Genomic DNA, 11,639 nt, shown 5'->3' on the forward strand with positions numbered 1-11,639 from the left:
ATTCACTGATGTGGGGTTGAAATACACATGCGATGGCTAAATGTCTCATCTTTCCACTGTACAAAATGTGCAGGGTTGGGGTTAATTTAGGAACTACACTGTTCTAGTGTGAAGAATAAATTCCAATTTAACAGACTGGAATTGAACCTGGCACCCTGAACCCTTGTACAAGTCTTAATTACACTGTCAAAGGACGCCCTCAAGTGGTAAAGCTATAAAACTACGAGAGAAACCCCATCACTGCTGAAGCTTTAGGGCAGGGTTCCCCAACTGACAGCCTGTGGGTGGTTTCATTTGGCCACAAAGTTTTCTGAACAAAAATAAATACAAAAGAAAAATCATATATTTTTTTAAATTGTTGGACATGACTGTAAAAACACCAGGAAATCAGCTCCAAGAAGAAAATTGTTCCCAAGTATTTCCACGTATAATACACGTGATCACGTGATCATACACAAATGTAAGCAAGGTTTGAAATGATGTTTTAGTCAAATATTATATCCATTTGGAATTCTTGTGGTCAATTTGCAGTCGACAAATGATTAGTATTTATGTTCCGGGCCCCCTGACCATGTGCTCAAGGAAAGAAAGAATATTCAGGCTGTGTCTGAATCTGGTTGAATCAGCTTCAGGGGGTGTGTCTATGTGAGCACAGACGTTGGCGTCCTCTAGCCGAGTCCTGCTAGGAACAACCTGTTTGTGGACGCCTGAACAATCCATTTCTGTTGTTGAAGCGTGAATAGGCCTAGAATCAGTAGTATCTCCACAAAGCTGGGGAACAGTCTAGACCAGAGGTTCTTAAACCGTTTCAGCTCCAGACCCAAATGAGAAATGTACTGTCCTTGAATGACCCAAATGAAGACGAAATAGTGTGTGATTTTAAATGTTTACTCATAACTCACTATCCACCTATCACATGCTCAGGCCCACTTTGGGCCCCAACCCAAGCTTAAGAAACCCTGGTCTACGCAGGTCACTTCAGTGTTTCTAAAAATAGCATTGAAAAAGGGAAACTGAGAATAATAAATCACAGCACAGAGAAAAATAACAAGCAAATGGCTGTGTTTTAAATGCATTTATTTAAGTTTCTCCATACAATACATTACTGTACATCAGCACATTTTTCTGAAATAACTCATTATAAAATAGGGCTTCTACAATCAAGGTACAGTCATAGAATGCTTTCGGGGACAAATGACGACAACAGCAACAGTAGAACACCTTCATATAAAGCGCAAGAGATTAAGGAAGTGATTTGTTATATTCAGTACCATGCATGCTGCCTATAGACCCGTTTTCTATTGGTTCTGAACTGAGATCTAACCGGTGAAAATAAAATAGGACCTAACGGGTGGAAACATATGCAAGGAATTCAAGCCCAAACCTTGATTTGGGAATATGCAAATCCAATTTGGAGGAGCAGCACAATGTTCCTGTATGATCCTGACATGGTCAAAGGTGGGAACAATCACCAATACACAGCGAAAGTGGATACTGTCACAGCCACAAGAACATTTGCTTATCATTAACATAGTCAACATGGAGTGGATCTGCAGTCAAGCTGATATAAAGCCATGTGGATCAAGCCTGAGTCATTTGAAATAGAATACATAGTCTACCAGCTCCAGCGTTAGTTCACTAGTGTTTCAGGTGTGGAATACACAGGGAGTATGTGTCTAACGGAAAGAGAAAATATAAGGCCCGCAGTTATATGAAGTGAGAAGCTATTGTCCTTGTCAACAGACATCCAAAAGAAGAGAAAGAGAAGAATTGTCTCAAGTCTTGAGGTAAGCAATGTTTTTCTTATTCACTCTACCCCGCATAGCCAGAAGAGGACTGGCCACCCCTCAGAGCCTGGTTCCTCTCTACCCAGCACAGCCAGAAGAGGACTGGCCACCCCTCAGAGCCTGGTTCCTCTCTACCCAGCACAGCCAGAAGAGGACTGGCCACCCCTCAGAGCCTGGTTCCTCTCTACCCAGCACAGCCAAGAGAGGACTGGCCACCCCTCAGAGCCTGGTTCCTCTCTACCCAGCACAGCCAGAAGAGGACTGGCCACCCCTCAGAGCCTGGTTCCTCTCTACCCAGCACAGCCAGAAGAGGACTGGCCACCCCTCAGAGCCTGGTTCCTCTCTACCCAGCACAGCCAAGAGAGGACTGGCCACCCCTCAGAGCCTGGTTCCTCTCTACCCAGCACAGCCAGGAGAGGACTGGCCACCCCTCAGAGCCTGGTTCCTCTCTACCCAGCACAGCCAGGAGAGGACTGGCCACCCCTCAGAGCCTGGTTCCTCTCTACCCAGCACAGCCAGGAGAGGACTGGCCACCCTCAGAGCCTGGTTCCTCTCTACCCAGCACAGCCAGGAGAGGACTGGCCACCCCTCAGAGCCTGGTTCCTCTCTACCCAGCACAGCCAAGAGAGGACTGGCCACCCCTCAGAGCCTGGTTCCTCTCTACCCAGCACAGCCAAGAGAGGACTGGCCACCCCTCAGAGCCTGGTTCCTCTCTACCCAGCACAGCCAGAAGAGGACTGGCCACCCCTCAGAGCCTGGTTCCACTCTACCCAGCACAGCCAGGAGAGGACTGGCCACCCCTCAGAGCCTGGTTCCTCTCTACCCAGCACAGCCAGAAGAGGACTGGCCACCCCTCAGAGCCTGGTTCCACTCTACCCAGCACAGCCAGGAGAGGACTGGCCACCCCTCAGAGCCTGGTTCCTCTCTACCCAGCACAGCCAGGAGAGGACTGGCCACCCCTCAGAGCCTGGTTCCACTTTAGGTTTCTTCCTAGGTTCCTGCCTTTCTAGGGAGTTTTTCCTAGCCACTGTGCTTCTACATCTGCATTACTTGCCGTTTGGGGTTTTAGGATGGGTTTCTGTATAGCACTTTGTGACATCTGCTGATATAAAAATTACTTTATTTCTAAATAAATCTGACTGATTTCAATAGAATACCCTACTAACAATCACACAGTAACAATCACATTTTGTACTTCATGATTCACACACAAAACTGGAACAAGCACTTCTGCTAAAATAAAATAACTTGGTGTATCTTCCCAATCTGAAATACAGGTTCAGTTAAATTACATTACTTTAGTAAATGTTTCAGATTAACAAGGGCTATGGTGAGATTATAGCTGCAGAGATAGAGGCCCTGTTCTTTCGAGTTTGGTTAAAAATACAACACAGACAACGCCTAATAGTCACCTAGCAACACTCACACTGTACACACCTCCAGCATTCTAGAAGAGTACACATTTAGCTGATTAACAAAAACACTTACATTTGGCAAAAAAAAACAGCACGTATTCCTTTTTTGAAAATGGGGGGTATATGTGGATAGTGATGTGCTTGTAAATAACCCAATAAGACAAGATAGGCTACATATTGTAGCTGATCATGTCCACACCGATAGCTGTTTATATCATGTTTCTAGATTTGTACACTTTAACCCCTGACCCAGTGATACATCCAACCTGATGATCTGCTCTTAGAGAGAGGACCCTCCTGCTTGTTCTGCTATCATCCCAGAAGACAAAGATCATATTTAAGAACCGGCTACTGAAGATCTACAAGTACCTCACAAAACATGGATCCACTGAGTAGCTCTACTAACTACATGTCTGTTGTAGAGGGGATGTTGTGAATGTACTGCAGTAACAGCACCAACGCTAAAGACTGTAAATCAGACCACATGACCAAGAGAAACAAGCGTTACAAGGAAGGTAAAACAACAAGGAAGCTCCAGTACCGGTGCTACCTCAACATGCTACTGATTGTGACTGCAGAGGTACGCTCCCCTGTCATGCTGTACCATCACACACACACACACACACCATTATTATTGTGATCTTGGACAGAGTTGGGATTGCTTACTTTGCACCTTCATAGAGACACACCTTTCAATGTTCTCATTCACTACAGGGAAGATGGTCAACAGTAGAACTCTATACAGGGAACAGGGAATCATTTGAACAGTCTTCCTGAGTTTCTTAGCAGAAGAAGTCCCTCTCATTCTGCCACTATCATCAAGTGCTATATCCATAATATAATATATCATTTTCATATACAGTATCATTTCATGTATTGTTATGGCATCTATCCCTTAAGAAAGGACTAAAATAGTTTTTCAATTATTAAAAAATATATCCCCCAAACAACTAGGGGCTCTGGGCCTATTTAACCTGCACTGGGACGGGAACCATCCGAGCCCAGACACGCACACATCAGCCTATTTAATCTGCACTGGGACAGACAGGAACCATCCGAGACCAGACACACACACATCAGCCCATTTAACCTGCACTGGGACTGAGACAGAAACCATCCGAGACCAGACACACACACATCAGCCTATTTAACCTGCACTGGGACGGGAACCATCCGAGCCCAGACACACACACATCAGCCTATTTAACCTGCACTGGGACGGGAACCATCCGAGCCCAGACACACACACATCAGCCTATTTAGCCTGCACTGGGACAGACAGGAACCATCCGAGACCAGACACACACACACACACACAAGCCTATTTAACCTGCACTGGAACATGAACCATCCGAACCCAGACACACACATATCGACCTGACAACATACAGAAACACAGGCCTCACTGTTCCAACTCCCTATAGCCAACACACACCTTAATCTCCATACCAAGTGCATGCACACACAGTTCTGCTGACAGTAGAAGACAGTCAATGACCCTACACCCTTCCAAAACTCTACTAGGGCTGCAGACAGATAGAAGCCCTGGGGTTTGGCAGCTTCTGATTTGGCCTCAATAAACCAACTATGATTGGATGATTAGTAGAATCAGGTGTGCTACTGCTTGTCTGGAGCAAAGCCTGCACCCACACCAGTCCTTGGAAACGCTAACCTTTCATTCTCTCTCTCTATTTAATGACATCTTCTATTCATCCATCAGTCCCATGCCACACCGACAAGTACTTCTGTTGGGAGAGGAGTCAGTGGCTCCATACAAACTGTTCTGACAGCAGTTTTACAGCATCAATGGAAAAGGACCGCAGGGAGTGGGTCAAAGCTTGGTGGGGTCCCTACACACACAACTGACACAAACACACTCTCTTTCTAGCTCAGACTAGTCTAGCCGTACACACAGACTCTCTGTGTGTCAGATGAGCCTGGCCTCTCCCTCCATGTTTAGTGGTAGCTCACACACTCCAGTGAAGTGCATCTCCTTGCCCCTGGTTCCCTCAGACCTGGCCCCTCTCCCCCCCAGGCAGGGTGAGGGTCGCTGGGCCGTGGGGTCCGGGTACCTCCTCTCCCTCAAGAAGACGTCCAGTCGACGCAGCATCTGCTTGGGGTTCTTTTTGGCAAACAGCTCAACTTCTGGAGGGGAGCAGAGGCACAGTGGGGAAGTGATTGTGTTCCAGAGGGATGTTAACAACTGGACTCGGTTAAGCCTGGAGTACAAACAAAGTGAGTTACCTTTCAGGACGAAGCCGGAGTCAGAGATGGTCTTCTGCTGGCTCTTCCACAGCTGGTAGAGGTGCAGGAACGTGGCAACGTAGAACTCATTCAACACCCCCACTACCTGCTGTCGACGGTTACACTCCCTGAAGCACCACACAAAGAAGAACACACAAACAAATTAGGTTTTCGCTCTTGTGAGTGACAGTCAAGCCAATGTCTGTCTGTCTGTCTGTCTGTCTGTCTGTCTGTCTGTCTGTCTGTCTGTCTGTCTGTCTCTGTCGTAGAGGAGTAGGGCAGGACACTTACTTGGAGAGGGCCTCTTCTCTGAGTGCATGCAGGGCGATACAGGTCATATTGATGGACATCACACAGAAAGGAAAGTTCTAGAGAAAGATTGAGCAGAAAGAGTAGAGATTTGTAAATAGACTATTAAATGTGTGATTGCGTACTTGAATAATGTCCCCACTTCTTTGAAATTGCCCTCACCTGAATAGTTTGTGGCCCGTGTGTGTATGTACCTGTGTGGGGTGCTGGGACAGTTTGAAGATGTCTCTGGCTAAAGGCAGCGTCTCAGGGTCCATTACCAGGTACAAGGCATGCATCAGCCCCAGGAAACCTGTACCACGCAGGTCTGTGGCTGGGTCCGTACCTACACAGAAAACACACACACACACACAAATACACAGACACACACGTTATCATTTCAGTGTTTTGTTAATTTCTTTATAAAATATAAATCTTTTCAACTGTAATCAATAATGATTTAGTCTAAAACGTTGGGGTTGAAGGTGGGGTGCTAAGCTGACATATGGAATTGTTTTAAGATGGTCGTACTAGATCACTTAGCTATTTGATTTGGAATTTTAGGACCCCTTGAGGTATAAAAAGATTTATTTAAAAAATGATTTTTTTATAAAATATTGATTTTGGCCTTTACTATTAAAGCCTGTAGAAACATTGAATAACATTCATTAATGGCAAAAAAGGACAGTACAACAATGTATCATAAGAAACTTTATAAGTTTTGAAGTGTCTGCCCTAAATCAAGGATATAAAAAATATATATTTAACCCCTTTTTTGGGTAGGCACAAAACTCCCTTCATACATCCATTTGTTACCTTCAGACACGTCACCGGTGACACTTGTGGGGGTTGTAGAGCAAAACGGAGAACATCATGTTCATGAAAGTCTCATCTTTCCATTGGCTGGGCATAATAGTTTTCTACGCCAAACAGTTCAGACGCTACAGACTTTATGTGAGAAGACAGATTTTCAGGATGTCTGACGAACACCGCTCTAGCTCTGTCACCTTTCACCACAGATGTCTCACGGTCTGACGAACACCGCTCTAGCTCTGCCACCTTTCACCACAGATGTCTCACGGTCTGATGAACACCGCTCCAGCTCTGCCACCTTTCACCACAGATGTCTCCCGGTCTGACGAACACCGCTCTAGCTCTGCCACCTTTCACCACAGATGTCTCACGGTCTGACGAACACCGCTCCAGCTCTGCCACCTTTCACCACAGATGTCTCACGGTCTGACGAACACCGCTCTAGCTCTGCCACCTTTCACCACAGATGTCTCACGGTCTGACGAACACCGCTCTAGCTCTGCCACCTTTCACCACAGATGTCTCACGGTCTGACGAACACCGCTCTAGCTCTGCCACCTTTCACCACAGATATCTCACGGTCTGACGAACACCGCTCTAGCTCTGCCACCTTTCACCACAGATGTCTCACGGTCTGACGAACACCGCTCTAGCTCTGCCACCTTTCACCACAGATGTCTCACGGTCTGATGAACACCGCTCTAGCTCTGCCACCTTTCACCACAGATGTCTCACGGTCTGACGAACACCGCTCTAGCTCTGCCACCTTTCACCACAGATGTCTCACGGTCTGACGAACACCGCTCTAGCTCTGTCACCTTTCACCACAGATGTCTCACGGTCTGACGAACACCGCTCCAGCTCTGTCACCTTTCACCACAGATGTCTCACGGTCTGACGAACACCGCTCTAGCTCTGCCACCTTTCACCACAGATGTCTCACGGTCTGACGAACACCGCTCCAGCTTTGCCACCTTTCACCACAGATGTCTCACGGTCTGACGAACACCGCTCCAGCTCTGCCACCTTTCACCACAGATGTCTCACGGTCTGTCTGACCTTTCACCACAGATGTCTCACACCGATCCAGCTCTGTCACCTTTCACCATAGATGTCTCACGGTCTGACGAACACCGATCCAGCTCTGTCACCTTTCACCACAGATGTCTCACGGTCTGACGAACACCGATCCAGCTCTGTCACCTTTCACCACAGATGTCTCACGGTCTGACGAACACCGATCCAGCTCTGTCACCTTTCACCACAGATGTCTCACGGTCTGACGAACACCGCTCCAGCTCAGCCACCTTTCACCACAGATGTCTCACGGTCTGACGAACACCGCTCTAGCTCTGTCACCTTTCACCACAGATGTCTCACGGTCTCACGAACACCGATCCAGCTCTGTCACCTTTCACCACAGATGTCTCACGGTCTGACGAACACCGCTCCAGCTCAGCCACCGTTCACCACAGATATCTCACGGTCTGACGAACACCGCTCTAGCTCTGCCACCTTTCACCACAGATGTCTCACGGTCTGACGAACACCGCTCCAGCTCTGCCACCTTTCACCACAGATGTCTCACAGTCTGACGAACACCGCTCCAGCTCTGCCACCTTTCACCACAGATGTCTCACGGTCTGACGAACACCGCTCTAGCTCTGCCACCTTTCACCACAGATGTCTCACGGTCTGACGAACACCGCTCCAGCTCTGCCACCTTTCACCACAGATGTCTCACAGTCTGACGACCACCGCTCCAGCTCTGCCACCTTTCACCACAGATGTCTCACAGTCTGACGAACACCGCTCCAGCTCTGCCACCTTCACCACACACCGCGAACACGATCCAGCTCTGCCACCTTTCACCACAGATGTCTCACAGTCTGACGAACACCGATCCAGCTCTGCCACCTTTCACCACAGATGTCTCACGGTCTGACGAACACCGCTCCAGCTCTGCCACCTTTCACCACAGATGTCTCACACAGTCTGACGAACACCGCTCTAGCTCTGCCACCTTTCACCACAGATGTCTCACGGTCTGACGAACACCGCTCTAGCTCTGCCACCTTTCACCACAGATGTCTCACGGATCTGACGAACACCGCTCCAGCTCTGCCACCTTTCACCACAGATGTCTCACGGTCTGACGAACACCGCTCCAGCTCTGCCACCTTTCACCACAGATGTCTCACGGTCTGACGAACACCGCTCCAGCTCTGCCACCTTTCACCACAGATGTCTCACGGTCTGACGAACACCGCTCCAGCTCTGCCACCTTTCACCACAGATGTCTCACGGTCTGACGAACACCGCTCCAGCTCTGCCACCTTTCACCACAGATGTCTCACGGTCTGACGAACACCGCTCCAGCTCTGCCACCTTTCACCACAGATGTCTCACGGTCTGACGAACACCGCTCCAGCTCAGCCACCTTTCACCACAGATGTCTCACGGTCTGACGAACACCGCTCCAGATGTCTCTGCCACCTTTCACCACAGATGTCTCACGGTCTGACGAACACCGCTCCAGCTCTGCCACCTTTCACCACAGATGTCTCACGGTCTGACGAACACCGCTCCAGCTCAGCCACCTTTCACCACAGATGTCTCACGGTCTGACGAACACCGCTCCAGCTCTGCCACCTTTCACCACAGATGTCTCACGGTCTGACGAACACCGCTCCAGCTCTGCCACCTTTCACCACAGATGTCTCACGGTCTGACGAACACCGCTCCAGCTCTGCCACCTTTCACCACAGATGTCTCACGGTCTGACGAACACCGCTCTAGCTCTGCCACCTTTCACCACAGATGTCTCACGGTCTGACGAACACCGCTCCAGCTTTGCCACCTTTCACCACAGATGTCTCTGACGAACGCTCCAGCTCTGCCACCTTTCACCACAGATGTCTCACGGTCTGACGCTCTAGCTCTGCCACCTTTCACCACAGATGTCTCACGGTCTGACGAACACCGCTCCAGCTTTGCCACCTTTCACCACAGATGTCTCACGGTCTGACGAACACCGCTCCAGCTCTGCCACCTTTCACCACAGATGTCTCACGGTCTGACGAACACCGCTCTAGCTCTGCCACCTTTCACCACAGATGTCTCACGGTCTGACGAACACCGATCCAGCTCTGTCACCTTTCACCATAGATGTCTCACGGTCTGACGAACACCGATCCAGCTCTGTCACCTTTCACCACAGATGTCTCACGGTCTGACGAACACCGATCCAGCTCTGTCACCTTTCACCACAGATGTCTCACGGTCTGACGAACACCGATCCAGCTCTGTCACCTTTCACCACAGATGTCTCACGGTCTGACGAACACCGCTCCAGCTCAGCCACCTTTCACCACAGATGTCTCACGGTCTGACGAACACCGCTCTAGCTCTGTCACCTTTCACCACAGATGTCTCACGGTCTCACGAACACCGATCCAGCTCTGTCACCTTTCACCACAGATGTCTCACGGTCTGACGAACACCGCTCCAGCTCAGCCACCGTTCACCACAGATATCTCACGGTCTGACGAACACCGCTCTAGCTCTGCCACCTTTCACCACAGATGTCTCACGGTCTGACGAACACCGCTCCAGCTCTGCCACCTTTCACCACAGATGTCTCACAGTCTGACGAACACCGCTCCAGCTCTGCCACCTTTCACCACAGATGTCTCACGGTCTGACGAACACCGCTCTAGCTCTGCCACCTTTCACCACAGATGTCTCACGGTCTGACGAACACCGCTCCAGCTCTGCCACCTTTCACCACAGATGTCTCACAGTCTGACGACCACCGCTCCAGCTCTGCCACCTTTCACCACAGATGTCTCACAGTCTGACGAACACCGCTCCAGCTCTGCCACCTTTCACCACAGATGTCTCACAGTCTGACGAACACCGCTCCAGCTCTGACACCTTTCACCACAGATGTCTCACAGTCTGACGAACACCGCTCCAGCTCTGCCACCTTTCACCACAGATGTCTCACGGTCTGACGAACACCGCTCCAGCTCCCAGATGTCTCTGCCACCGCTCCAGCTCTGCCACCTTTCACCACAGATGTCTCACAGTCTGACGAACACCGCTCCAGCTCTGCCACCTTTCACCACAGATGTCTCACGGTCTGACGAACACCGCTCCAGCTCTGCCACCTTTCACCACAGATGTCTCACGGTCTGACGAACACCGCTCTAGCTCTGCCACCTTTCACCACAGATGTCTCACGGTCTGACGAACACCGCTCCAGCTCTGCCACCTTTCACCACAGATGTCTCACGGTCTGACGAACACCGCTCCAGCTCTGCCACCTTTCACCACAGATGTCTCACGGTCTGACGAACACCGCTCCAGCTCTGCCACCTTTCACCACAGATGTCTCACGGTCTGACGAACACCGCTCCAGCTCTGCCACCTTTCACCACAGATGTCTCACGGTCTGACGAACACCGCCTCCAGCTCTGCCACCTTTCACCACAGATGTCTCACGGTCTGACGAACACCGCTCCAGCTCTGCCACCTTTCACCACAGATGTCTCACGGTCTGACGAACACCGCTCCAGCTCTGCCACCTTTCACCACAGATGTCTCACGGTCTGACGAACACCGCTCCAGCTCTGCCACCTTTCACCACAGATGTCTCACGGTCTGACGAACACCGCTCCAGCTCTGCCACCTTTCACCACAGATGTCTCACGGTCTGACGAACACCGCTCTGCCACCTTTCACCACAGATGTCTCACGGTCTGCCACCGCTTTCTGCCACCTTTCACCACAGATGTCTCACGGTCTGACGAACACCGCTCCTCTGCCACCTTTCACCACAGATGTCTCACGGTGCCACCGCTCCAGCTCTGCCACCTTTCACCACAGATGTCTCACGGTCTGACGAACACCGCTCCAGCTCTGCCACCTTTCACCACAGATGTCTCACGGTCTGACGAACACCGCTCCAGCTCTGCCACCTTTCACCACAGATGTCTCACGGTCTGACGAACACCGCTCCAGCTCTGCCACCTTTCACCACAGATGTCTCACGGTCTGACGAACACCGCTCCAGCTCTGCCACCTTTCA

The 11,639-nt window shown here is 50.1% G+C and overlaps 1 protein-coding gene across 1 annotated transcript; it reads right to left on the reverse strand.

Moving 5' to 3' along the window:
* Positions 1 to 2,328: 2,328 nt before the first annotated feature.
* LOC135534033 (ELMO domain-containing protein 3-like) lies at positions 2,329 to 10,667 on the reverse strand (the record flags this gene model as incomplete). Its single annotated transcript, XM_064961183.1, has 6 exons — positions 2,329 to 5,347; positions 5,447 to 5,574; positions 5,738 to 5,814; positions 5,950 to 6,080; positions 8,344 to 8,464; positions 10,557 to 10,667. Coding segments are annotated over 6 exons (786 nt in total), but the record flags the coding sequence as incomplete, so codon positions are not given.
* Positions 10,668 to 11,639: the final 972 nt, after the last annotated feature.

This window comes from Oncorhynchus masou, unplaced genomic scaffold (genome assembly GCF_036934945.1).
Source record: "Oncorhynchus masou masou isolate Uvic2021 unplaced genomic scaffold, UVic_Omas_1.1 unplaced_scaffold_2933, whole genome shotgun sequence".
Taxonomy (NCBI): domain Eukaryota; kingdom Metazoa; phylum Chordata; class Actinopteri; order Salmoniformes; family Salmonidae; genus Oncorhynchus; species Oncorhynchus masou.